Source organism: Fonsecaea pedrosoi (assembly GCF_000835455.1).
Source record: "Fonsecaea pedrosoi CBS 271.37 unplaced genomic scaffold supercont1.6, whole genome shotgun sequence".
Lineage (NCBI taxonomy): Eukaryota > Fungi > Ascomycota > Eurotiomycetes > Chaetothyriales > Herpotrichiellaceae > Fonsecaea > Fonsecaea pedrosoi.
This window is the reverse complement of record NW_013550610.1, coordinates 735,331-746,915: the sequence shown is the minus strand read 5'-3', so window position 1 is coordinate 746,915 and position 11,585 is coordinate 735,331. Positions and strand designations below refer to the sequence as shown.

Sequence of the window (11,585 nt, the reverse complement as noted above, 5' to 3'; positions counted from 1 at the left end):
CTTGACTTGGTATTTGCTGGACGCAGATAGGTTTGGGGAAGTGGATATTGCCCAAGGTCTGTCGAGGATGAAGCCTGATGGTGAAGTGCTGAACTCGAGATCGGATGCAAAGTCGGTTGTTGTGGTGGAGAAAAGCGGAAAGTAGAAGTGGCGGAATAGAAGAGATATTTATAATCCTGCACGATGCCAGTCAAGGCAGTTGAGCTCAGTCTAAAGTAAATCTCAACTGCTTTGTCTTGGATATGACAAAGAATTGCCAACCAAGGCAGTCCATCTAACCCAAAGCAGTGCAGCCCAAAGAAGATCTCGACTGCTTTGTCTCGGACACCACAAAGAAAGGAAACCAAGGTAGCCCCCGCCACGGCAGTTCAGCAGGCCCGACAGAATTAGGGCTGAAAAGCAAGGTGGTGTTGTACAGGTGGCGTTTGTGATGTCAGCTGTGCAAACCTTCATGTTCCCGCGTGCACTCTGACTCACCCTCACCGCTACTGAGAGCGAGTTGAGCGTACCAAGAGAATTTCTGAGAGTCTGTGCGGGGCGCACTTTGCCAGAGTTTCACCCGGTCGGTTTTGGAGTGAGGAAGGGTGCACCCTCAGAGACTCCAAAACTCTTCAAAACCTCTCTTGGCAACTCTTGGCAGTCCTGCTGACGCAACCACAAAATTATTGACTAATGACAAGTGCTACATCTCTCAGTTTCTTGCACAACACTACAAACACCACTAACTTCCTCCTTCACCTTACCTTTTGTATGGTACTTCTTGCATGTTCCTTCTTCTAGTCGTGTAGTAATGGGACTTACGGCATTAGGGACAGACTCGGGGCCGCAAGTCCAATCGCAAGCTCGCACAATCGCAAATTCGGGAATGCCTCGGGGCCTCAAATTCGACCTTGAATCGGTACAACCTTGATTTCGCTGTCCCTCGCTCCAGTCCCTCGTTTCCCCACCTTGGATCTACACTCCAGCCCCAACGGGAAAGAACTTGAACACATACCCTGACAGGCGCTTGTAACGGCAGCCAAAAGACCCAGGAAAGGCACAGATTCGATCTCGGTTAGGTCTTGTTGAGAGACATGGCTACGGGCGACAAAGTAACCGACGCCAGTCGTGGTCATTGACGGTGGCGTACAAGTCGTATCATAACAATGTTGTATGGTCGTATCAATATTGCCGCATTTTCCGACGATAGAGAGCATCTAATTGCCAATTTATCAAGATTCAACCCCCAAACCAAAGAAGGATCTGGTTTCGACTTCCCCGCCCGTTGCAAAACCAGCCCACCTCGCGCATCTCGTCAATGTTGTGCACGGTGCAGAGTCAAAGTCTCATCAACGTCTCCGTTCACTCCCGCGAATGACAAGTGCGTACGTGAGGTTCTGAGGTTCTTGTTGGCTTCCTCGGATACTTGCCACTGTTCGTGATGTCCCCACTGACTCCAGCCCCCGCCCCGTTCCGACCTCTTCTTGCATACGGGGGAAGGGTTCTAGTGTGCGCTCGAGTTTCCAAATTTCCAGAGCCAGTGTCGCGAGATGACAATCGAGTGGGTCCAGCACTAGCCTACAACGAAGGAAAAGGGAAATTGCCGCAATGGCAGGTTAGTTTTGTTGACTGTATTCTTTCTGACTGAGGAGAGAGTAACAACGAGAGAGAGAGAGTCTGCGACTCGAGTAACCAGAATGAAGAGGAACGGCAGCGTCAAAAGCCAGGCTAGTTCTGACTCGGTCTTACACCGCACGTGACAGCCAGTGAGTCGACTGGTATGTTCGAAATCCAACTTTTTCCCACCGAGCATGTCGTAAAGCCGCCGAAAAGTAGGGTCGGGGACGGTGTGGAACATTTCGAACTCGGCTTCGGAGGTGTGCCGTTCAATGGGTCTTTCTCGGCGCTCTCTAGAATCAAGAGTACGTTGAGTAGATAGAGAGGGCGACTTGGCTTGAGCTATGTATCGTGGCGCTATGCGAGTTGGAATGCTTTCTCTTTGACACTTTGCTCGCCGAAGTAGCAATAGAGTGCGTCTCCATACTGAGAATCATCCAACACCGATGCTAAACGACATGCCCAAGACTTCCTCGGCAAAAGACAATCCTAGTGAGCTTCCTTCCGGGGCCTGGCTTTCCGGCCTACTGGCACCGGCGGCCGAAAAAGGCTTCCTCACCCAAGTAGAGTCTAAGACGGTCAAGTTTCAATACTATGTCGGGACATGGGGGTTGATCCAAAGCCGTCTGAACTCTGGAGCCATGTCCGCTGAAGAACAGGGACGGCTGCCGGGAGTCTGGGTGCCCCAGCGCGGGCCTGTTAAACCTGCACTTTGTCACCAGAGCGGCTCAACTTGAAGCAAAGACCACAACGCGTTCCAGGCCATTCATTCAGCTCAATTCCCCCTTTCTTCAACCCTTTCGTAATAATGTCTCATTCCACTCTCCTCTCGACTCCCTGCCTACTAACTACAAAGTATTTGTAAGGTCGAACGCCCGTCGCCCGGTCCCTTGGATTTCTTAACATCAACCACCCAAGCTGTCAACTTTCGTACGATCTGATCACCTCATGACCTTCCGTGCTCCCTCGTACCAAAAGCACAGATCAAAGTCCGCATTTTCTGATTTTACCATTTTTTTTTGGTTTCTGGTTTTTTATAAATCATTCAGACGGTCGGGGAAATCTGAGCATCCCAAAATCTCGCCATCGAAGCCATGTGATATATACGCGACAAGGATATCAGGTCTCTTGGAAGACCAGTAGGCAGTGCAGTGTCGTGTCAGGCCGAGGACTGTCGCGGCAAGGCTAGGGAGCTAGCTAACCAGCTTCGAAAGGGGCTGTGTTGAGTGCCCAGGGTGCTGTTGGAAGGGTCTTCTCGAGGCACCTTTGCGCAGCGAGGGGCATACATACCAGTCGCAGCATCCAGGGATTAGGTTCGTATCTGATCTAAACCCGTAGGGTAGGCCATTTCAGGAGGGAGAGGATCGACGAAAACCATGCTTCTGACTTGTTGGGGTTTCCCGATCCGAGCCTTCCGGCACGCAACACCCCGACGTCATCAGGACCTACTCATTGCGAACCCAACCAAGGCCTTGCAAGTAATTCCAGAGTACTCTTTCGACGCGGAGACAAGCTCCCTTCCTCCACTTGGCAAGGTTGGACTACCGGCCGACGGAGCTTGAGTTCATGAACGAGACCTACGAGCCGGAGGGCTTGTTCGGAACGCGAGGAATTTGAATACCTACTAGGTCCATCTGATCGACGGATGCCTGCTGAGGACTTTGGCGACCGTGATATCGAACGAGAGGGGGAGATTATCAACAGAGAGCCCTTTGGTGTTGGAACCCTACTCACGGCCATGTCATGCCGAATGCGATAGTGATCTCTTTGCGCAAGTGCTTAGTGTGGATTGACAAGCGCGAGCAGGGCGGCAGAAGATTGCATTTGATTCAGTGGAAAGCTTGCTGGGATCCCCGGAGAGCCACCTGGGCAAGTTGCGGGACTGGGTTATGGTGGTAGCCCAGTTCGCGATGATGGTGTCGGGTCCTGCCAGGCTTTGTCGTGGGTTGGTCTGGTCCCGCAAGGCAGATTCGGAAAGTGTCTCACATGTGCCGACAGGCTGCGGGCTCAGCTACCTGGTCGGTAGCGCTGGAGACATGACCTCTGTCGAGGGCTGGTCGCGGGACGGGTGCTTGAAGGTGTCGCAAGAGGTCCTTGTCGAGGCGGTGTAGGTGGGAAACTTGATTGATTGGAAGGAAACCCATTTAGCGCCGGTAAAAGCCATTCGAGGCACCTTGCCAATAGGGTTAGAGCAACCAAAAGTCCCTGGAACATTTCGGCACTTTTGTCAAAGGGTGCGTTTGCATTGTCACAAGGACAACGCAAGCGACCGGGATCCCTGGACAACTTGGCTCGCCTTGACGTGCTCATCACACGTGGCGCCTTCGGGGGCACTCACAACCGTTACGAGTTATGGTGGTGACAAGGCCCAGGCGTTCTGGTGCAACCACCGACAATGAATCGGTTGGGGGCAAATGGTGAGTACGCCGCTTCAATTTCCAGTAAACGCCGAGAGACCTCCAACAGGGTGGTCTCTCTCTACCATCATACACTAGCCTGGTCTGCCCGTGCTTTCCAGTGACTGGATCAGTCAGTCACAAGGCAATTCGTGCGGTGGGAGTCTGTGTCTTCTACGGTAGCCCCTTTCTCAGGTCTGGGAGATGGATATAGAAGTGCCCCGTATTGTTGTCCTCGTTGTCGTTCGCTCCCATGATACTCTTTCTCTTTGTTCTCTACTGTCACTCATTCGTTCGACCGCTGGTGCAGGTGGCGCCCGCATGTTTTTTCTGATGTCGAGTAAGGATTTTAGAACTGTCTCCTGGATGCACCTCATGTGGGGTGGGGGGAGGGTAGGCTTACTTCGTAGTACCTTCTCAGGTAGATTTTCAGCGCTTCCGAATAGTTCTCGAATCCGAGCTTGTTCATTGCAGTCAGAACATCGTCGGCGCTCACCGCCCTCCTCTTCTCAGCTGCGCATTTTTCTGCAGCTAACCCTCGATCAGCACTTGGAGCTTGATACATTGTGCTTATGCTTCTTACCTTCGCTCGTAACAAAGGAGATGAACTCGCTAACACAATCTTGCATAAGCTCTATGGCTTCCCGAGAAACCATTACATCGCCGGGAACGGCAGCCCTCATGACGCGCGAAATTGGAGTATAGTTTAGAATGTGCCCAGCTTGAGGATCAATCGGCGGCTCCCGAGGCTGTCTGGCAGACTCTTCGGGTGCGACCGTTTCATCGGCCGCTTTGTTTGCATCATGGCTGGAGGACATTCAGGGATCGATTGAAGGAGTCGCGGTTGTCGCTCGGCAAAAGGTCAAAGCTAAAGAGGACCAAGGGCTGTTTGGTGATAGACTGAGAGGCTGGAGGACGACGGATCGAAGGATCGGGGGACGGCTATAAGCAAAGAGTATGGTAGTACCGCTGTTGCGCATAGCAGCAAGCGGGAATTTCCCCTCCAAGCAAGCCAGGGATCACGAGCCATTGTCGACACAGCGGCATATTCTATTTTGCCTCGGAGTTCCAAACGGTGACCAAGTATGTCATTGTTCGTTGCAGCAGGGATTTTACTGATCCGCTGGAATCCGTACAGCAACGTAGCAGACGTGGCATCGCACCCTGGCCACAACTAGACACTGGACGAACATGCGGTGAAGCATGCAAGGGGTCTTGCGGGAACAATACCCCAATCCGACGTGGAAGCGAAAGGGAGAGACAAATGACCAAAACAAAGCAAGGGAGTGGTGTGCGCAGGCAAGGGGGTAGACACATGGCCGCTCCGTGGCTGACGGTAATGCACGAATCACTGCGCGCGTTGCGCAACGGGGAGCGGTGACCGTCGTGTCTCTCGTTCGATGGTCAAAGGCCGAGGCCTCTTGGCAGACCTTTCCTGCTGCCTGTCAAAAAACGCCTGGCGAGTGCTTCTGGGAAATTGGTTGGGTCTGGAGCTCTTGGCTTACGGCACCACCCTGGACGCCTTGGCTCGTGCGCACCCCCTTGGCTCCTTGGCCGAGGGGGGTCCAAAAGCAATCGAATCATTTTTCCCATCTTAGTTTCTTCGCGGGCGCATTCCCTGTCTTTAGTGGTGGTATTGGTGTGGAAGTCTAGGCTTTTTGAGATTTGAGCAGGAATTTGATGCGTATGACGTTAGAGGTTACGCCGGTCCGGCGTCCTCTCGCTCGCCTTCCCATCACCTATTCATAGAGTCAACCATTGATCCCCTTCGCTCCCTCCCTGGGGATCGGTAGTCGCAGTCGCCCTGGTGCGGCCCCTTCACGTGACCCTCGTCGTCCTGTAGATGACGCTCCTCGTGTCGACCAAAAGCCTCACCACATCTGTCTGGAGCGACGCATTCAGATCCGCGTAAACCTGTTGAGAGGTGAAAATGTATGGAGATACAAGACTCTATTTGCAACACTGGTTGCCCCCGCCTGACGTCCGAGACGGCTCTCTCAACAGCGTGGCCTTTGACATTTGAGATTAGTTGCCTACAAGCCGTCTTCTTCGTTGTAGGCCCACAATTTCACCATGGTGCCTGCTCCTGGGATGTTGCCTTTGAGCTCTGGTACGGCGTTCAAGTTTCAGTGGCATACTGCTGATCAGTGGGTAGAAGCGTTACCGGATTAGGAAGCACCTGAATATTTTTGTGGACTGACAATTGCCGTTTCTGAAATTTGGAGATGGAGAGAAAAGCCAGCCTGATATGTGACTTGAAGCCTTGCTTAGTTATCAAGCACGGTGGAGTGAGAAGCGTAGTTATCACGGTGGGGCACAAGACGCAGTCTTTATGGTGGAGCATGTGTAGTTTATACGGCGGAGTATGAAATGTACTTCATACGGCAGAGCATATGGGCTTCAGACTGTCCCTTCAACAAGACAGGATCACTACCACTCGGACCATGGAAACGGAATCACAACAATGCTCTTGGACCTGCTCACAGAAGCAAGAAGACCTCTCTCAGCAGTCCTCTTCTGCACCACAGCAGCAACTCTATTATCATCCAACTCGGAGACTTGGAGCCGCTGGCCCCGTGGCCATGCAGAAAAAGAAAGCTTCTTGTGCCTTGCAGACTGTTCCCGCTATTGAAATACACCAGTCAAATAGAAGAGAAGACTGAGGTACGAGCCCGTTTGTGCCCTAAGGCTAGAGATGCGCGCGCTCCTGATATTTTGATGGTCAAGATTGAATACGGCCGGTGCTCTCCTCGTTGAGCCGCGGGATGTCTGCGAGCGTGCTTTCGCCGCTGCCGCTCTTTCCTACCAATTCGACGTGCATTCCCTCTTCACCTTACTGTCGTCTGAGAATGAAGTTTGATTGTGAAGTATGAATTTTTTTTGCATGTTATGTTCTGTTGTCTTTTAGATTTTTGGTAGGTACCTCGCATCCGGTTCGTAACAATCTCACGGGTGGGTTCCCGGCGCTTCCCAGAGAATTTTGAGAGTGAGTGGGGGTATCATTGGCACTGAGTGCACACTCTGGAATCATGGCTTGTGTCAGTGACCACCACCAGACCACCACACTGCCACCAACGTTGCCAACTGGCTGTACATATATTCCGACACATCAGTCAGGTCTTCATGCGATAAGTGAGTGCGTACCTGGACAGAGCTGCGTGTAACGACAGAAAATGTCCTGAACGCCTTAGACATGTGAGTATACAGGCCAAGAAGCGTCACCTCTAGCTCTCCTACGGTCAGGTTCCCTGTAAGTGGGTGTGGGGCCGACAGGGGTTCGGGATGAATCTGATCTTGCTGTGGTTCAGCCCAAGGGGGCAATGCAGTCACGTAAGGCCACTGATTATCCCAACACATACGAGGAGTTGGGTCGTTGCTCGTGGTCTGCAGGGCTGCTAAATTGGGAGTGGTTGGGATTGTGAATGAGCTCGTCTGGGTGGCGGCGTCGTGGGCGTTTGCCTCGTACCCATGGCCAAGTCCCTGATCATCGGAGGAACTATCTTCGGTTTGTATGGCAATGTGGCTATGCTGCCCTTTGTTGGGCATCCTAGTATAAGTCTGATGGCTGTCCCAAGAAAGCGGCTTCGACTTCCAATTGGAAGTGTATAGCCCCGTTGGATGGATAGTGCTAGCGTCGTGCCCGTTGACGCCTTCCTGTTGTCATCATCCCTCCCCTGAGACTTCAGACCAAGCTGAGGGTGCTGGAGCGAACCGGGTACTCCAAACGAAGAAGCGGTAGTTTGGGATAGAGAATCGGTTATTTTTGGGGAAGAAGCGGGCTCGGACGGCTCTCGTGTGAGGTTCTGTGCCGTAGCCTCACGCAGTTCTGTCATGGTTGCTGCATCTTTCTCTGGCCTAATGAGGGAAGCCGACGACTCTGCTGTGTTCTCTGCTATAGCGTCATGCAGTTCTGCCGCGGTTGCTGCGTCTTGCTTCGGTAACCTCAGGGGCGGCTTTTTTGTCCGAAAGATTCGCCTCATACGGACTCTCCGATTCGCATCGAGGGCTGGAGCCATATTTTTAAAGCTGTTGTCTGAATAGAAGCAGGCGATTAAATTTCCCTCACAAGCACGGCACGGATCTCTTTTGTCGCACTTGATTTTCTTTGCCTTGCAGTAGTCGCATGACTCCTTGCCCCTTGGCTGGTTGTTATATGACTCGGTCATTGTGAGGACCCCGATCGGCAACCAATAAACCGCAGCAGCTTGAAGGATTGTTAGTATAGTTTCACAGCCCTCCACAGTCAGAGTCGAGAGATACCTTTAGCAGATTTTGGTTCGGGCTGAGCAGGGGACAGCCTGGAAGCACTTGTTTGATTCATTGCCACCGAGCAAGTGATTGAGCAGCAGCAGTTGCAGACAGCAGGGAACAATCAACGCATTGAGTGAAAGTTGAAAGTTGAAGCCAGGCAAGAATGATGAGTCTGCACCTAAGCGCACGACGACAGTCCAGAGTCGAGAAAGATGGACGATGTCATCATAAAGGGGGGAAGAAGGGCCGGTAATAAACACTTGCTTCTTCAACTCCTCTGTCCATGTGGTGAACAGCACCCTTGTGGCCCGTGCATCCAAATAATCACACGGGTGGTCATCATGGATCATATTATTGGCGTCGATGACAACAAGGGGGAAAGCCACAGGAGGTCAGTTTCCAGCCCACCCCACTTGGTTGCATGCGCCTACGACGCCACGCCCCACTTGATGCTGAATACTCACAACCACAGAATCTGCCACGGTGTACCTTTTAAAAGTAGCGTTGTAGTAGTGGTGGTGTGTGTAAACCTGGTTTTTCAGAGGGTTGCCAAGGGTACCAAGGGCAAGAGGGTGCACACGAGGAAGTGAGGAGGTGAGGGAGTGATGCTGCCAAGAGTGCACTCTCTTAGTGCCAAGGCTGCACTCACAATGAGTGAGGGAGGACTCTTGGCAGTGCCGTTGACTTCGGCATAAAATTATTGACCAGCCAGATGTGAGACACACTAACTTCTGACGTCACGTCTGTGCTCCAAATCCAAACAGTTTGGACTTTGCAACGATTTCCACCTGCAACCATCACCACCATCATGGGCGTCAGAAAAAACATGGCAGCGTCATCAACTCACTCACCGTGTGTTCATCCACACTTTCTTCTCTTGATAGCTGTACATGAGCTCGTAGTACTCGTGTTCTCATGTCCTCAGACTGGCAGGGTCATTGGGCTCTCAGGAATGTTCTTTTGTAGCCATACTCGCATGTGTCTTCAGGGTCGCAGGGTCGCAGGTACGGTTTCAGGCTCTCAATCTCTCAGGTGCGCTTGCAGATTCGCTCGTAAGTAGAGGAAGTCGACAAGTAGCGACGGCAGCACGGCGTAATGGTAGTAATGACAAATGGCCACCAAGAGTCTCGAGTCTCGAGTCTTGAATCTTCTCTGCACACAGTAAAAGTTAGCACGACTTACTATCACGTTGTGAGTCTGAACAAATGAAATTGTAGTACAACGGACTATCCAAAAAGTTGCAGGGTTTCTCAGGGAGGTTATGCCGCAGGCAGTGACCGACTCTCGTCACGTTACGCGTGAACACGCGGCGCGTTGTCATGTGATTATGACAATTACGTCAAACTACTCAACTACCACCGCCACCAGAAGTAGGTGTCAGGATTCCGTGGCCAACTCAATCACTGTGTGTATATGTATATAGCGCAACGGCTACGTTCCATACCATTTCTGTCCTCCATCACCAGAGTGTGTATGTGATTGAGTTGGCAGTGGTATAGCTAGCACATGCTGGAGTCCACTTAACTGAGCGCTTTTAGCCGCTTTTGGCCCCCATACCTGTCAAAAGCGCTTGTGGCCAGAAGCGCAATTAGCACCACAAGTACCTATGATTATGTCGACACCCCTATTCCTTTTGTGCAGAGGCCATCGATCCAGGGCTGCCTCCGATGCTCACCGTCCCGTTTTGGACAGGCTCAAGGCTAGGCTCAATAGCATACCCACAGCGCGCATGACGTGAGAACATCGAGTTCCGGAGGTTACACATGGATATCTCACGACGATCAAGACTCAACTCACCTTCATCCATCATTGCCCATGATGCTGACGACATCCGGGCGGAGGGACCGCGAAAGCGATCGAGGATTCTACATCCGGCCCACGATCATCTTAGAACCCGATGAACATAGTGGCGCTGTGCCTGAGGAGATTTTCGGTCCCATAGCGTGCATCCAAATTTTCTCGGCTGAAAGGAGGCGGAAGAGCGAAGGCAGTCCATAATCTACGTTGTTGGTACACATCCGGCAGGGCGCTCTGCGGAGCCGGGGCAGCCTTGAACCCGCCACTGGATACTGGCTACCGATTGGGTTTATCCAGTGCAGAAGATCGTCGAAGAACGCGTCTTCAATGAGGACAAACAAGCAACTGCGCCTTTCCAAAGACAACAAACTCTACACATTTTACGATGGCCCGCCATTCGAGGTCGGCTTACCTGCTTCTATCGCGAAAGTCCCAAGCCGGCGCGCTTTCGAACTTTTTATTTCTGTTCGTTGTCCAGCTTCCCCAACAATTACGCAGGGGTCAAGGCATAAAAAAAAGGACCACATCCCAGAGCTTGTCGCGTCGACTTTGAGTGATTTCCACGTTCCTCCAGACATCGATGTATCTACCTTGCGTTTTTGGGAGCTTTTCGGACTCTCCTAGATTCACTTTTTGTGTAATCTATCGCCCAGTCGGGCAGTGCCAGCTTCCTCAGCACTATCATGCATTGGCACGGGGCTCGGCGTCGGGCCATCTGCGCTATCCAGCATTCGACGTACGTCTGTACTCCGCAGTAAAAGATTCATAGACATGTTATACCACTAAATTTGCGTACTACAGTTGGAAACTCAAATAGAAGTAGGAGTCCCAGAGCGTCCCCATGCGTACCTCTACTTTCACCATATAACGATAACAGCTCCTCCAACGATGATCACGACGACAAGAAACGCCGTCCTCCTGGTTTGAGCTTCTCCGCCCGACACAATTTTGGAGGATCTCCACGAAGCTATGAGTCCTGTAGACGGCGACGTAGACTATACCGCCGAGACAACAACTTCACAAACTTGAACGATCCGGAGACCTTGATTGGGGTCGAGGCAAGGGTGTACTTGGTGGATGACCCGACAGGTGACGCCCGACAAATCGCCTCTCCACAGCCCGGTGGTAACTTAAGATCGCGACTCAGAGAAGATGTTTTCGACGGAGCTGCTCGGCCTCAAGTCCAGCACGGGATATGCACGGGCAGGACCACGTAATACGGCCTCATCTGTGCTTAACTCGGGGCTCGCTCGTGCCCAGCTGTGTCGTGTTCTGACGGACGAGTGGTGAGCGTGGCCGAGATACTCCTGATCCCAGTGTATCTCGTTTCCGTGACTGGGTGCCCACATGGCAAGCGAGAGTCACGTTCTGCGTTAAAGCCGGGATGGCTCCATCCTCTGCCGCCCTAGCGTGCTCTGCCCAATCTAGAAAAATGGGTCGCTCGCAAAGGTTGAGGCTAGAGGTGCAAAGGAGAGACTTCACCGGGGAAACCTGCAGGTCCGGGGGGAAACGGGCATCTCCCCTCGACGGACAGTGGCGACAGAT

General features: G+C 52.3%; 1 protein-coding gene across 1 annotated transcript; it reads right to left on the bottom strand.

Moving 5' to 3' along the window:
- Positions 1-4,274: 4,274 nt before the first annotated feature.
- Z517_09194 (uncharacterized protein) lies at positions 4,275-4,810 on the bottom strand (the record flags this gene model as incomplete). The annotated part of the gene is made up of 3 exons (XM_013425104.1): positions 4,275-4,322; positions 4,396-4,523; positions 4,576-4,810. The coding sequence occupies 3 exons, from the start codon at positions 4,808-4,810 to the stop codon at positions 4,275-4,277; spliced, it is 411 nt and encodes a 136-aa protein (XP_013280558.1).
- Positions 4,811-11,585: the final 6,775 nt, after the last annotated feature.